Below are 11,036 nucleotides of genomic sequence, written 5' to 3' on the forward strand. Positions count from 1 at the left end.
AAGAAATAATATTAACAAAAGCATAATCTTTTAAAAAATTATCAAAACTCGTCGGTTACAAAATATTTGCACTTAAAAAGATCCCAGTATTTCAAATAAATAATAAGATATATAAAAGAATTTATAGTTGATATTTTAAAATATTTCCTCTTTTTCAACAATGCTGAGGAAAAATCCCTCCTCTCAGTCGTTTAAAAACGTCTTCAGTAGCATTTTGTTTAGTAAAAAAAAATCAATAAATAGATGCAGAATAAATAAGCAAAACTAATACAACAGCATTAATAAATAATATATTAAACAGTCATTTCAGAGACTCAAATAGTTACACAACATGAAACTACAAACTAGTCCTGGAAGTGCAACAACTATGGTCATAAATACTATCAACATTACTCAATGGGATCGGGATACATACTCTACCTAAGAGAATCTGGTATGGTGTGGTTTATGGGCAATATACTGCATTCTACATCTGTTCTGTACCATTATAGTACGGGGATGGTTAGGCCTATTTGAAATATATACTGTACCCATCAATATTTCCTTCACACCAACACAGTTTTACTCCAGTTCAATCTCAGACACTTAAATATTCAATGGACACATCCATATTGATCCATACACAAGTCTGTCCTTTGATCCTCATAAACCAACATGCAAAAAGAGGGGGGAGGGGGGACTTAAGACAGACAACATATTTGCACCAAAGCAAAAAAAAAAGAAAAGATAATTATCAAACATATACTCCAAAAGCGCTTTAAAATAGGGATGAATATAGGTGGGATTGGTGTCCATACGGCACCCTGTCTTCTCATTCTCTGCTTTCAATGCTCTCTCATTTTCACATTCTTTTTTACGCTCTACTTAGATTAAACCTCGATGCCTTTCACAGCCTGGTTGATGGACTCCAAAAGAGCCCTGTTCTCTGGGTTCTGGTAGCAATCTTTGTTGGAGAACATATGAGTCAGGGTGTCCACATAGGTATCAAAGTTCTGCTCTGTGATTGGTTCCTGCTGTAATTAACACAACAGAAAATTAGCTAATGATGCACATTGAAAAACGTGTGTGTCTGATTTCCCTTCATGTGTGTAACTCACCATGTGTGGCAGGCGAATGTTAGATAGGCTACGAATAAGAGCCTGGCTCAGGCCAGAAAGTTCCACAAACAAGGCTTCATTTCTCTCCTCAATCTGCTTGTTCTCCTCCTCCATACTCTTCAGGTTCTTCTCCATTGATGAAATCTAGAGCACAGCAACAGAAAATATTCAGCATTTTCTCAAGACCTGCCTATGTGGCCTGACTGTTAAACAGCTTTATTGGTATTTAAAGATGCCTTCAAGTCTAAGTTATTTCTGACGTGCCATACTGACCTGGGTGTGTAGGTTCATCATGTCTGCCTCCATCTCTGTGTTGGACTCACTCAGCTCACTAATCTCCTGGTTGAGCTGTTTGATATCTTCATCATTGTCCAGAACTGAGAGGAAAAGCAATACAATTGTTTTGTAAATTGTCTGACCACAGAAAGGCTCCATTTTATCAACAGAGTTGTTATGGATAACAAACTTCTTTCAAAACTTTACTATGACTTGGAGTTTAAGCTTAAGCACCTGTGTTTAATATAACACATCTGTGAGGCGGAATGTGTTTTGCCCAAACTCACCATCACTGGCCCTGAATTTAGCTGTGATGTACTCGTCTCCCGGGAAACGGGTTCTTTTCTTATTAGCTGACGCTCTGGGACAACCTGAGAGACTGAGGTAGAAGAAGGAGAAAGGGAGGTCAGGCTTGTGCGGTACAATCTAAATAGATTGTTACAAAACTTGCAATTGTAATACCAGCTCAATGCAATAATTTTAAAATGAAACTTCATAGACTAAAGTTGTAAAATATAGTGTGTAAAGAAAATAGTCTAGTATCATTTTGTTAAGAGAAATACATCCCCAGAATCAACAAACCATGAAATTACTCTAAAGTTGTAATGCAATTTCCTAGACTTGCAATTAAAAGAGATAGTGGGCGCCCAACCTGCGGTGTGTGAGGAAGCTTCCGTTGGCATGACCTGAGCCATCACACCCAGGAGTTGGGCAGGTGGGACCCTCCGTCTTAAAGGCCTTCCAGGAGAACGGCGAGCCATTCAGAAGCCCCTCCTTCTGGCGACGTGCTGCCAGGGGGCACCCATAGGCACTGCGGTGGGTGGCATACTTTCCACTGATGTGGCCCAGGCTGTCACAGCCGGGCACTGGGCATCTACTGAGGACGGTTATATGCATTAGTGACATGTCCTATCTGTTGTCAGGCCAATAGTACAAAGGACTAATTGTGTAAAAGGTGTTTTGAGCTAATGTTATCTCATTGATACCAACCTCAGTAGCTCAGAGTCCTCCTTGTCATCTTTGGTGGGTGTTAATTTCACCCCTCCCTTCTTGGCACGAGGGCATCCAGACAGACTGTCAGAGAGTAAGAAACTGAATATTATTGCTAGCTCAGCAACTTAAATAGACAGATGACAGCAAAGAAATAGACCCAGACCCAAAATCTCATGAGCATGTAGCTGCAACATGGGAAGATGTTTCAAATGGAATCCTGACCATGAAACAAAAAAAATGAACACATTTGATCTACCTTCTATGGGAGGCATAATTCCCTGTTATGTGTCCTGATCCATCACAGCCTGGGGTGGGACATCTGAAGGACAGCAAAGACAGAGATTAGACTATTACATGACAGCATCGTTTTGCATGAGACTGCAGTCTGCCACTGCAAATCATAGCACAAGGCAGCACAGCTGAAATGACTGAACATAGTATTCTGCTCTTAACCCCATTTCTCAACCGACTTACTTTATATCCCTAATATGTAAATTGAAGATCTTTTAAGTGCCACTCTTTTGTTCTAAAAATAATTGACTTGTCTGAAAGCAAATCCTTTGCCCATCACCTGAAAGATGGGTTTACAAAGAGATGTTTCGTTAATCTTTTCCATTCAGAACTGCAAGGGTCAAGAGTGTCGACTAGGGGTTGTTTATGGCCAGAATGAACAGAGCAGTATGTTGCCAGTAAATATGGTACCAGATCCATGAAATAAATTCCGAGACAGACAACATACAAAGTGGGTAAATAAGTTCAGTAAGTTTAGTTTAGAAGGAAAAAAGAACCTAAGCGCAGACATACTTTAGTTCAGCAGTGTGGGCAGCCATGAGGGTCCGAAGAGATTTATCAGCAAGAGGACAGCCTGACAGACTGGAGGATATGAAAACCAGAGAGACATTTGGAGAGACAGAGAGAAAGAGACAGACAGGGAGGAAGGTTAAGATAAGATAGAGGAGAGCAAAGAGAAAGAGGGAGAAGGATGTGTTGAGATCTTAGTTAAAGCAGAATAAAGGAAGGACTAAATTAGTACCCACCCCATAATAAGTATTGTTTCCAGGATTTATTTTAGTGTAGCGTTAGAGTGAACAGACGGTAGTGACAATTATGTCAGCATCGAATCGTGTAATCCAGATTTGGTGATTAGTTTCCACGTGCATCACCAAAAACTAAAAGGTAGCGTGTCTAAAAGATTTGGTTTTCTGACTCACCTTCTGTGTGACGCATAGTTTCCAGTTATATGCCCACTGCCGTCACAACCTGGGGTAGGACAACTAGTGGAGGGAATGACATGCTGGATGAGAACTATAAATGTGTCTGTGCTCATGGACTGTTCATGTTTTCTAGCTGTGGAATATGTTGGCATTGCGAGAATCTTTGAACAGACTTACAGTAGAACTTCTTTTTTGCAGTCCTTGGGCTGGAATTTGACCTTGAAGCTGGAAGTGGTGACTTCCCCTGGGTACTTCCTGTCTTCCATACCCTCTTGATTGAGTTCATCATCCTCAACGTCAGATGAGGTGTAAGAATGAGCCACGTACTCCATCTAGAGATGAGTTAGTTATGCAGTTTAGTACAGCTCAAACTTGAAATTCTTTTAGTGTTTTTTTGTTGCAACTGACAAATGGTCACCTCATCTTGCTCCTCCTCCTTCTGGCCACTTGGCTTGGTAAAGTCCAGAGGTCCCTCCCACTCTGCCTGTGTGTGGCTCTGAGTGGAGGTCCTTCCTCCCAGATTCTGAGAGGAAGAGGAGGAGGAAGAAGATGGGACTGGTGATTGCATCCCTTCGCTCTTGATAGGCTTCTTCATACTCAGGTCCAGTGTGCCGTTCTCATCCACTTCAATATCTGGATCCTGAGGAGCCATGAGAGACATGTTCTATTGTTTGTAATAGTACTATTTCCATCAGGCTGTAAAACCTGTTTATACCAGCAGGATTGACCCAGTTCTAACATTTTCTAAAGGTGGCTTGAAATTTTGGTCCAGCACTAAATAACTATAAAGATAAGATCAGTTCATTTGGAGGTATGAGACCCTTTGCCGGCCATAGCGATGGTTTGAACCTTTACCTTGCTGTCTGGGTCTCCCTGCTTGGTGCTGAGGTTCTCCGGCCTCTCCCAGCAGCGTGTGGATAAGTTCAGAATGGCCGTGGCCGCCATGTGAGCTGCCTCAGCATCGTGGGTGTAATCATACCCGCTGGAGGAAGAGGAGGAGCTGCTTTTGGCATACCCTCCGGACAGGCTGTGGCTCGGGGATGAAGCCTTGGGGAATGGTTTGGCTGTCGGAACATGGTCCAGATTCTTTTTCACTTTGATCATATCTCATAGATTCTAAATCTTTAAACCATTCAAAACTTTTATAATGTTCTTACATTTGAAGGCTTTGGGTGAAGTATCGCTGGTGGGCATCTTTGGAACAAGCATAGGCTTGCCAAACACCTGGACGTCAAAGCTTGCATAGTCGAAGGACACCTTGGAGTACTTCTCCAGCTCTTTGGCCAGGTTGGCACGAGGCGTGGCGGGAACCATGTTGGGTCTGTAGCTGCCGTACTGAGGGATCTCCAGCTGCTTGACAAAACACATGGGCCTAGAGACAAACAAGGGGAAAAGAAACACGTTGAGTAAATACTTGTTGTAAAGAAAATGAAAAATTGATTCGTAAAACATAAGCCAGAAAGGGGTGGATTATATGATAACAGGAAAGGAGGAAAAGAGGACAGAGGGGAAAAGGGGGAGAGGAGAATTAAGGATACAAATTGAATAGATTAAAGGGTGAGGTTTAAAAGAGAAGGACAGGAGAGTGCTCACCTGAGCACTCTGTCTGAGTGGGGGCTTCCAGCAGGCTCACTGACTGAGGACTGAGGGTAAACTGGTTTTTCATGGCTCTTGGAGAGCTTCTCTGCTGCTGCAATGGGACAGCCCGACAAACTGTCAAGGAAAAAGTAGGAGGTATTGATAAAAAGGGAACCCACAACATTGATGAACCCAAAACAAAGGAATACATTTTAAAAATAGCTTGTGTCGCACCGCTTACTAGAATTGTAGAGTTTTACTTTTTGGGCAGTGTGTACCTGCGATGTGTGTTGCGATTGCTGTTGACATGACCCTGGCCTGTGCACCCAGGAGTTGGACACTTCAGCACGTTCTCATGCATAGCCAGGACTGGACAGAGAAAGAGAGAGAAAGAGAGAGAGAGAGAGAGAGAGAGAGGGAGAGAGTGAGAGAGAGACTACATTATTCTCTACATGTTACATTTTGATCAAAATGGAATGTGTGTGGCTCTTTTTGCCTTTTGTCAGTCCTACATATGTTTTTATAAAGTACTCACTCTCAGGCGGGATCCTGTCTTTGTGAGGGCACCCAGAGAGACTGCGATGGTGAGGATACAGCCCAGTCACATGGCCTGTCCCATCACACCCAGGGGTAGGGCATTTAACCTCCTTCTTATCTGTAAGAGTGAGGGGGGTTTAGCTTATGAAGTTTGTTTTTGCTGGAACTCACATGATTAAAGGCTTTGCAAAATACAAAACAACAATGAACTAACCACAGGTATTAAGGCTGATATGTACAAGTCTCGAGGTTAGGTATGTCAAAGGAATACTATCACCATTGTTTTGTATACTTGTATTGGTCATACCTTTGCTATAGTGTCCTCCCCTGCGCACAGCTGAAGCAGCATCCAGACTGTGGACTGAAGCCCTGTCGCTGGGACTGTGGTAATGTTGGTACTCGGGGGACTCGTCCTCTTCATGAGGACCCCTGACCTGCTCCGCCTTCAGGGCGATAGCTTGCTCCAGAAGCCCTAGGTTCCCCCGCGTCATATCCCAGTTCTCAGAATCATCTGTCACTTCTGAGCCCTCTGAGAGACGGTCCTCTTCCTCCTCTTCTTCTTCCCCTTCGTCTGCCTCCTCCTCTTCCTCCTCGTACTCCTCCTCTGACTGGACCTCGATCACCAGTACAGTGGGGGAGGCTTTGTGAGAATCCTCTTCCCTCACTTCGCCTGCCTCCCTGTCCTCCCCGTCCTCTTCTACCTCATCCTCCTCTTCCTCATCTGTCAAGGAGGAAATCTTAACCTCGTTGTGTGTCTCCTGTACTTCTGGTTCCTTAACAAGAGGGCTTGACATAGGATGCACATCGGGCTCCACATGGTCCTCTGTCACATGCTCATCGCTCCCTTCCTCCTCTTCCTCCTCCTCTTCTTCCTCCTCTTCTGTTTCTCCTTTGTGCTCTTTGGCCAAATGTGTGTTGTAGTCCCCACTGGAGTATGGGTGATCAGAGTTCTCCTGGGTGACACACTGACTATCCTCTGCTTCCTCTCCCTCCTCTTCCTCCTCTACCCCTACCTCCTCAGCTCCCTCCTTCCCCTCCTCAACCACCACCCTCCCTGATTCAGCGTTTACTTTAGACTGCTCTGTTGTCCTCTCCTCTTCTGCTGTCTTGTCCGTTTCTTTCACTACCTCTTCCTTCTTTTCAATAGCTTCTATCTCTGCTACTACATTTACCCCCTCTTTGCGTTTGTCTACCTCTGTTTCAGTCTCTGTTTCTATATGAATCTGCGGGGCTGTGGTGGCTTTTTCAGTGTCTTCCTCTGGACTCTCGACTTCAGGTGGGGCAGCGGTGTTAGAAGCGTTGTCTATAATGTCTAGTACCTCAGATACCACTGATGAGCAATCTGCTGAACAAAAGGTTTGTACATTTATACTCACTACGGACATTCAACTGGATTGTAAGGGACACTATACAGTATGATCTAATCATCAGAGCATATTATTTCCTGTGTTTGAAAGTCCAAGCTACAGCATTCTTTCATCTATTTGTTATTTCCAGAACTTACCTTTTGTTGAATCTTGAGAAGTTTTTTTGTTCTTGTCTTTTTCTTTGACCTCTTCAGACTCTGACTCCTCCCCTTCCTTTTGCTCGGCTTCACTGCTAGCATCACTGTCTGCATTGAAGCCTTCATCCATGGCCATTTTTAAAGGCTGGGCCCTCTTCTTGGGGGAAGGTTGATTCTCCTCTGCTTCTGCTTCCAATTTTCTCTTCTTAATAATTGGACATCCCAGTACACTGTATGGGCAAGGGAAGGTGGTATTTCAATAGTCAATTGAATATATTTTGTCAATGACAGCACAGACTAAAAAGTACAGTTCACAAAACACTGTCCATTCCATTATTTAAAACATAAAACAAGAATCAAGAATCTTGTATTACTATTTATGATTACATACCTTCTGTGTCGAGAGTATCTTCCACTGACATGGCCTGAGCCATCACAGCCAGGAGTGGGGCAGCTGCTTGAGGATACAAACATTAAGGAACCGTAAGTTCATTTGCTTTCCGTTAGATCTCTTTCTTTTTTCTTACCAATCTGAATACATGAAAGACGTTACTGCAAATATAACTGCAACATACAGTCCTCTCACCTCAAATCTGGTCCTACAACTTCCAAGGGAACTGGGCATAGAAATAAAGATGAGAATGAGGTTCATTAGCCACATCCATAACATAACTCTTACTGTCACTATGTGTGTGTGTGTGTGTGTGTGTGTGTGTGTGTGTGTGTGTGTGTGTGTGTGTGTGTGTGCGTGCATGCGTGTGTGTACTTACCTCGGATCCCTTTTGAGCGGGTCCGTGTACGTGTTTCTGCTATGTCCTGACTCATCTGAAACCCAGAGTAAGGAGTTACAGTTCATCTATCCCTTTAATTTACTAAATTCTGAAACTGCTACTATATATAACAAAAGTGAGAGCTTGCCACGAACCACCAATACAAAATCATACATGTTATCATCTTATATTGGATGAGAGAGGGGATAATATGAAGAGACATTTATAACACAGGCACACATGCACACTTCTCACTTTGATTCGAAGGCTCCTCTTGGTCTCCCAGCTGCTGATTCTGTCTCCTCTTGTCCACCTCTGATTCAGCAGCTGCCCTCTGAACTCATTTTCTATTGGGCAAAACATACACAAAAGCGTTAAAGTAATGTTTTACACCTTTTTTTTTTACACCAGAAATACTCTATAAATTGTGTTTTGAAATATAGCTACAAGTTAATTTAGTCACTTTTAAGTGTAAAATACCCCATGATTTTATCAATAAATGTGTCTTCATTTTGTTTGACCCATCTGTTTAAGTACTACTCTCTCACTTCATCGAAAGCAATTGCGTCATGAGGGCACCTGGTGCCTCAGTGCTCCCCAAACACAATGACTGTGGGTAAGATTCCCCAAGAGAAATATAGAGGAAAAATACTACAATACAGCTTACAATGCAGTAGCTTGTGTTTACAAAGCTAAACATTATACTACCTAGTAAAAGTACAAGTTCTGCTTTTAAAGACAGAATGTAAGTATTATTTCTATGTCTATGACAATACTCTGATATTCCTATTGGTAAAGTGCAGCCAAATTGGGTTTGAAACAGATTTAAAGAGTCAAATAAGCACATTGTAGGCTACCCAACGGCAGAAAAGTATGGAACACAAATTTGGCACACTTCCATTTTAGTGCTGCGACTTTATGGAATTGCTTGTGCTTGGATATAAAAAGAAAATGCAAAAACCTGCTATACTGACACACTTTATTCAAGTAAACGCAGTAGCCCACACTTTATTTTTAACCCGGTTATAGTGCAGACCTTTTTCGTTTAATGTGTCTATCAATACTATATTAATAAGATTGTTTAATACCACTTTAAGCACATAGCCTCAGGAGATAAGACAGATGAGGGTGAATGGGTATTCGGAAATTTCATCCATTATGTCCCACCGACTTCCGAGCAGTGACTTGACACACAAACCCATGCGAGCGCAGTAAACCAGGCCTCGAAGAGCAAATCCACTAATTGAAACAATGTTATAGGCCGACTGCGTGTACAATTTTCTATGGGGCTAACTTATACAATGAATACATGCAATGGCGACACATAAAAACAGAAATAATAGGCCAGTAAGGTAAGACAATAGTCGTGATAAAACGGTAGGTTCCGGATAACTGAAGGCCTATTGTTTGAAAAGCAAACCGATGTAGTGTCGCACAGCCATAATCAGGTGATTCTTTGGTGTTTGAATGGATGTGCGGAACAAACAATATCCTAGAATGAAAATATCCCGAAAATGGTCTACTACAAAGCCACACAGCTTAGCATAGCAGGATATCCACCTTTCAAACTTCTCAACAGCTGTATGTTAGGCTATCAAATTTGAGTTGTATCCATGTAACCAATAAAAAGTATGCATAATTGTTGTTTTTCAGAAAGGAATTGTTATTTTATAAACCTAGCAGATTATGCCTAAAACCAGACACTTTACTGCTACCGCACACTTCATTCGCTTAATATTATGATCGTTGTGTGAGCAAGACGCATTCGGGCCTATAGGCCGGTTTACATGAATTACAAAAGTGCATAGATAAAATATATGATGCTGCATAGGCGTAATCATATTTATACATATAAAAAAATCCTGACCGCTTCTTTAGGAATTAGACACCGTCCATAATGGAACTCGAAGGAAATGAAAGCTCGCATAAACGCAACCTAAAGCGTAAACGTAAATTGACTGCATATGATTAAACAGCAGACCTACAACAGCACCTTGAGCAAATACACCATAAAGAAATGTCTCAGTAGCTTCAATCTCACGTAATATAGGCCTCTTGGTCCCTTTTGCAATAACTTCTACTCAGCGGTGAACAGTCTAGGTCCACGATATTCTTGCATCTCCTTCATTGACTGTTACAGATATCCAACACAATCCGCACGTGAGTGCTATTTGGACACCACTTATATTCCCCAAATAAACATTGTAACAGTTTAAAAAGTAAACAGTATATTCGGAATTCACTGTAATTTATCGTTTGCCTTTGTCAGCTACAAATATTCCCTTACCTTTCGCTCATGGACCATTGTTCACCCCTCCCCCAATGCCGTGACATCACCAAAGCAAGCCTTACAACATAGTAGGGGCAGGGCTTCGGCTAACCCATTCCTTGTAAATTTGTATTGTAGTCAACGACCACAACATTCAAAAATAAATTTGATTACCATTAAAGTCAGGATCTAAGCATTGTAAGAGAGGGTTTTGTTGAAACTATTTCAGCACTCAGGACAGCGTCACTCTTGCGCACGAATGTGAGTTTCAGTACCATGGACAGTAGCACTTCCTTTCTGGTGAAATTTGACCGGGAGGGTTGTGTTCTCCTGTCACAAAGATTATAAATTCACATTAAAGAGAAGCCAGTTTTAACTCACTGGAGAAATAGTTTTCTCTTTCGACATGCATTGTGATTGGTTTGGTCTATCAGATGTTTCAAAGATTACAGTTTGGAAACAAGCAAAACTCGTTGATATTCATGCAAATCATTTTGTTTAAAAACTATTTAGCCTTCAGAGGATCTAGTTTTTCTTGCGCAATGATCAATTTTAACATGCAGTAATCCTCACAAAATATGAATATAATCCCGGGCCATTGTCAGCCCAACCAATGTTACATACCCTATTCGGAGACCTTAAGGAACAGTGTGAAATACCCTATAAAGTCAGCCAATGCCCCTTTAAGACACTTTTATATAATAGGCTATTATAAGCATATGAAAGACGTAAGCAAGGCCTTTTGAAGGTAACATCTGAGTTTACTACTACTTTTATTTCGTGTACACTGTTTTCATT

General features: G+C 41.9%; 1 protein-coding gene across 1 annotated transcript; it reads right to left on the bottom strand.

The window, feature by feature from the left end:
* Positions 1-259: 259 nt before the first annotated feature.
* myt1a (myelin transcription factor 1a) lies at positions 260-8,312 on the bottom strand. Its single transcript, XM_047041186.1, has 22 exons — positions 8,225-8,312; positions 7,970-8,024; positions 7,786-7,816; positions 7,591-7,656; positions 7,200-7,429; positions 6,003-7,037; positions 5,694-5,813; positions 5,437-5,527; positions 5,174-5,293; positions 4,738-4,952; positions 4,436-4,644; positions 3,999-4,220; positions 3,758-3,912; positions 3,578-3,640; positions 3,171-3,239; positions 2,623-2,685; positions 2,364-2,447; positions 2,026-2,250; positions 1,661-1,752; positions 1,371-1,474; positions 1,098-1,241; positions 260-1,013 (listed from the first exon to the last, which is right to left on the bottom strand). Exons 2-22 carry the CDS (start codon positions 8,022-8,024, stop codon positions 870-872), a joined length of 3,537 nt encoding a protein of 1,178 aa, XP_046897142.1. The 5' UTR covers positions 8,225-8,312; the 3' UTR covers positions 260-869.
* Positions 8,313-11,036: the final 2,724 nt, after the last annotated feature.

Source organism: Hypomesus transpacificus, chromosome 18, assembly GCF_021917145.1.
Source record: "Hypomesus transpacificus isolate Combined female chromosome 18, fHypTra1, whole genome shotgun sequence".
NCBI lineage: Eukaryota > Metazoa > Chordata > Actinopteri > Osmeriformes > Osmeridae > Hypomesus > Hypomesus transpacificus.

Bases quoted from the DNA above. Each gene is read 5' to 3' on its own strand.
- myt1a (XM_047041186.1), bottom strand. From the start codon at position 8,024: ATGAGTCAGGACATAGCAGAAACACGTACACGGACCCGCTCAAAAGGG. The intron at 7,038-7,199 runs GTAAGTTCTGGA...TTTGTTCAGCAG, and splicing joins TTCTCAAGATTCAACAAAAG to ATTGCTCATCAGTGGTATCT. The intron at 3,641-3,757 runs GTAAGTCTGTTC...TCCCTCCACTAG, and splicing joins TGCAAAAAAGAAGTTCTACT to TTGTCCTACCCCAGGTTGTG.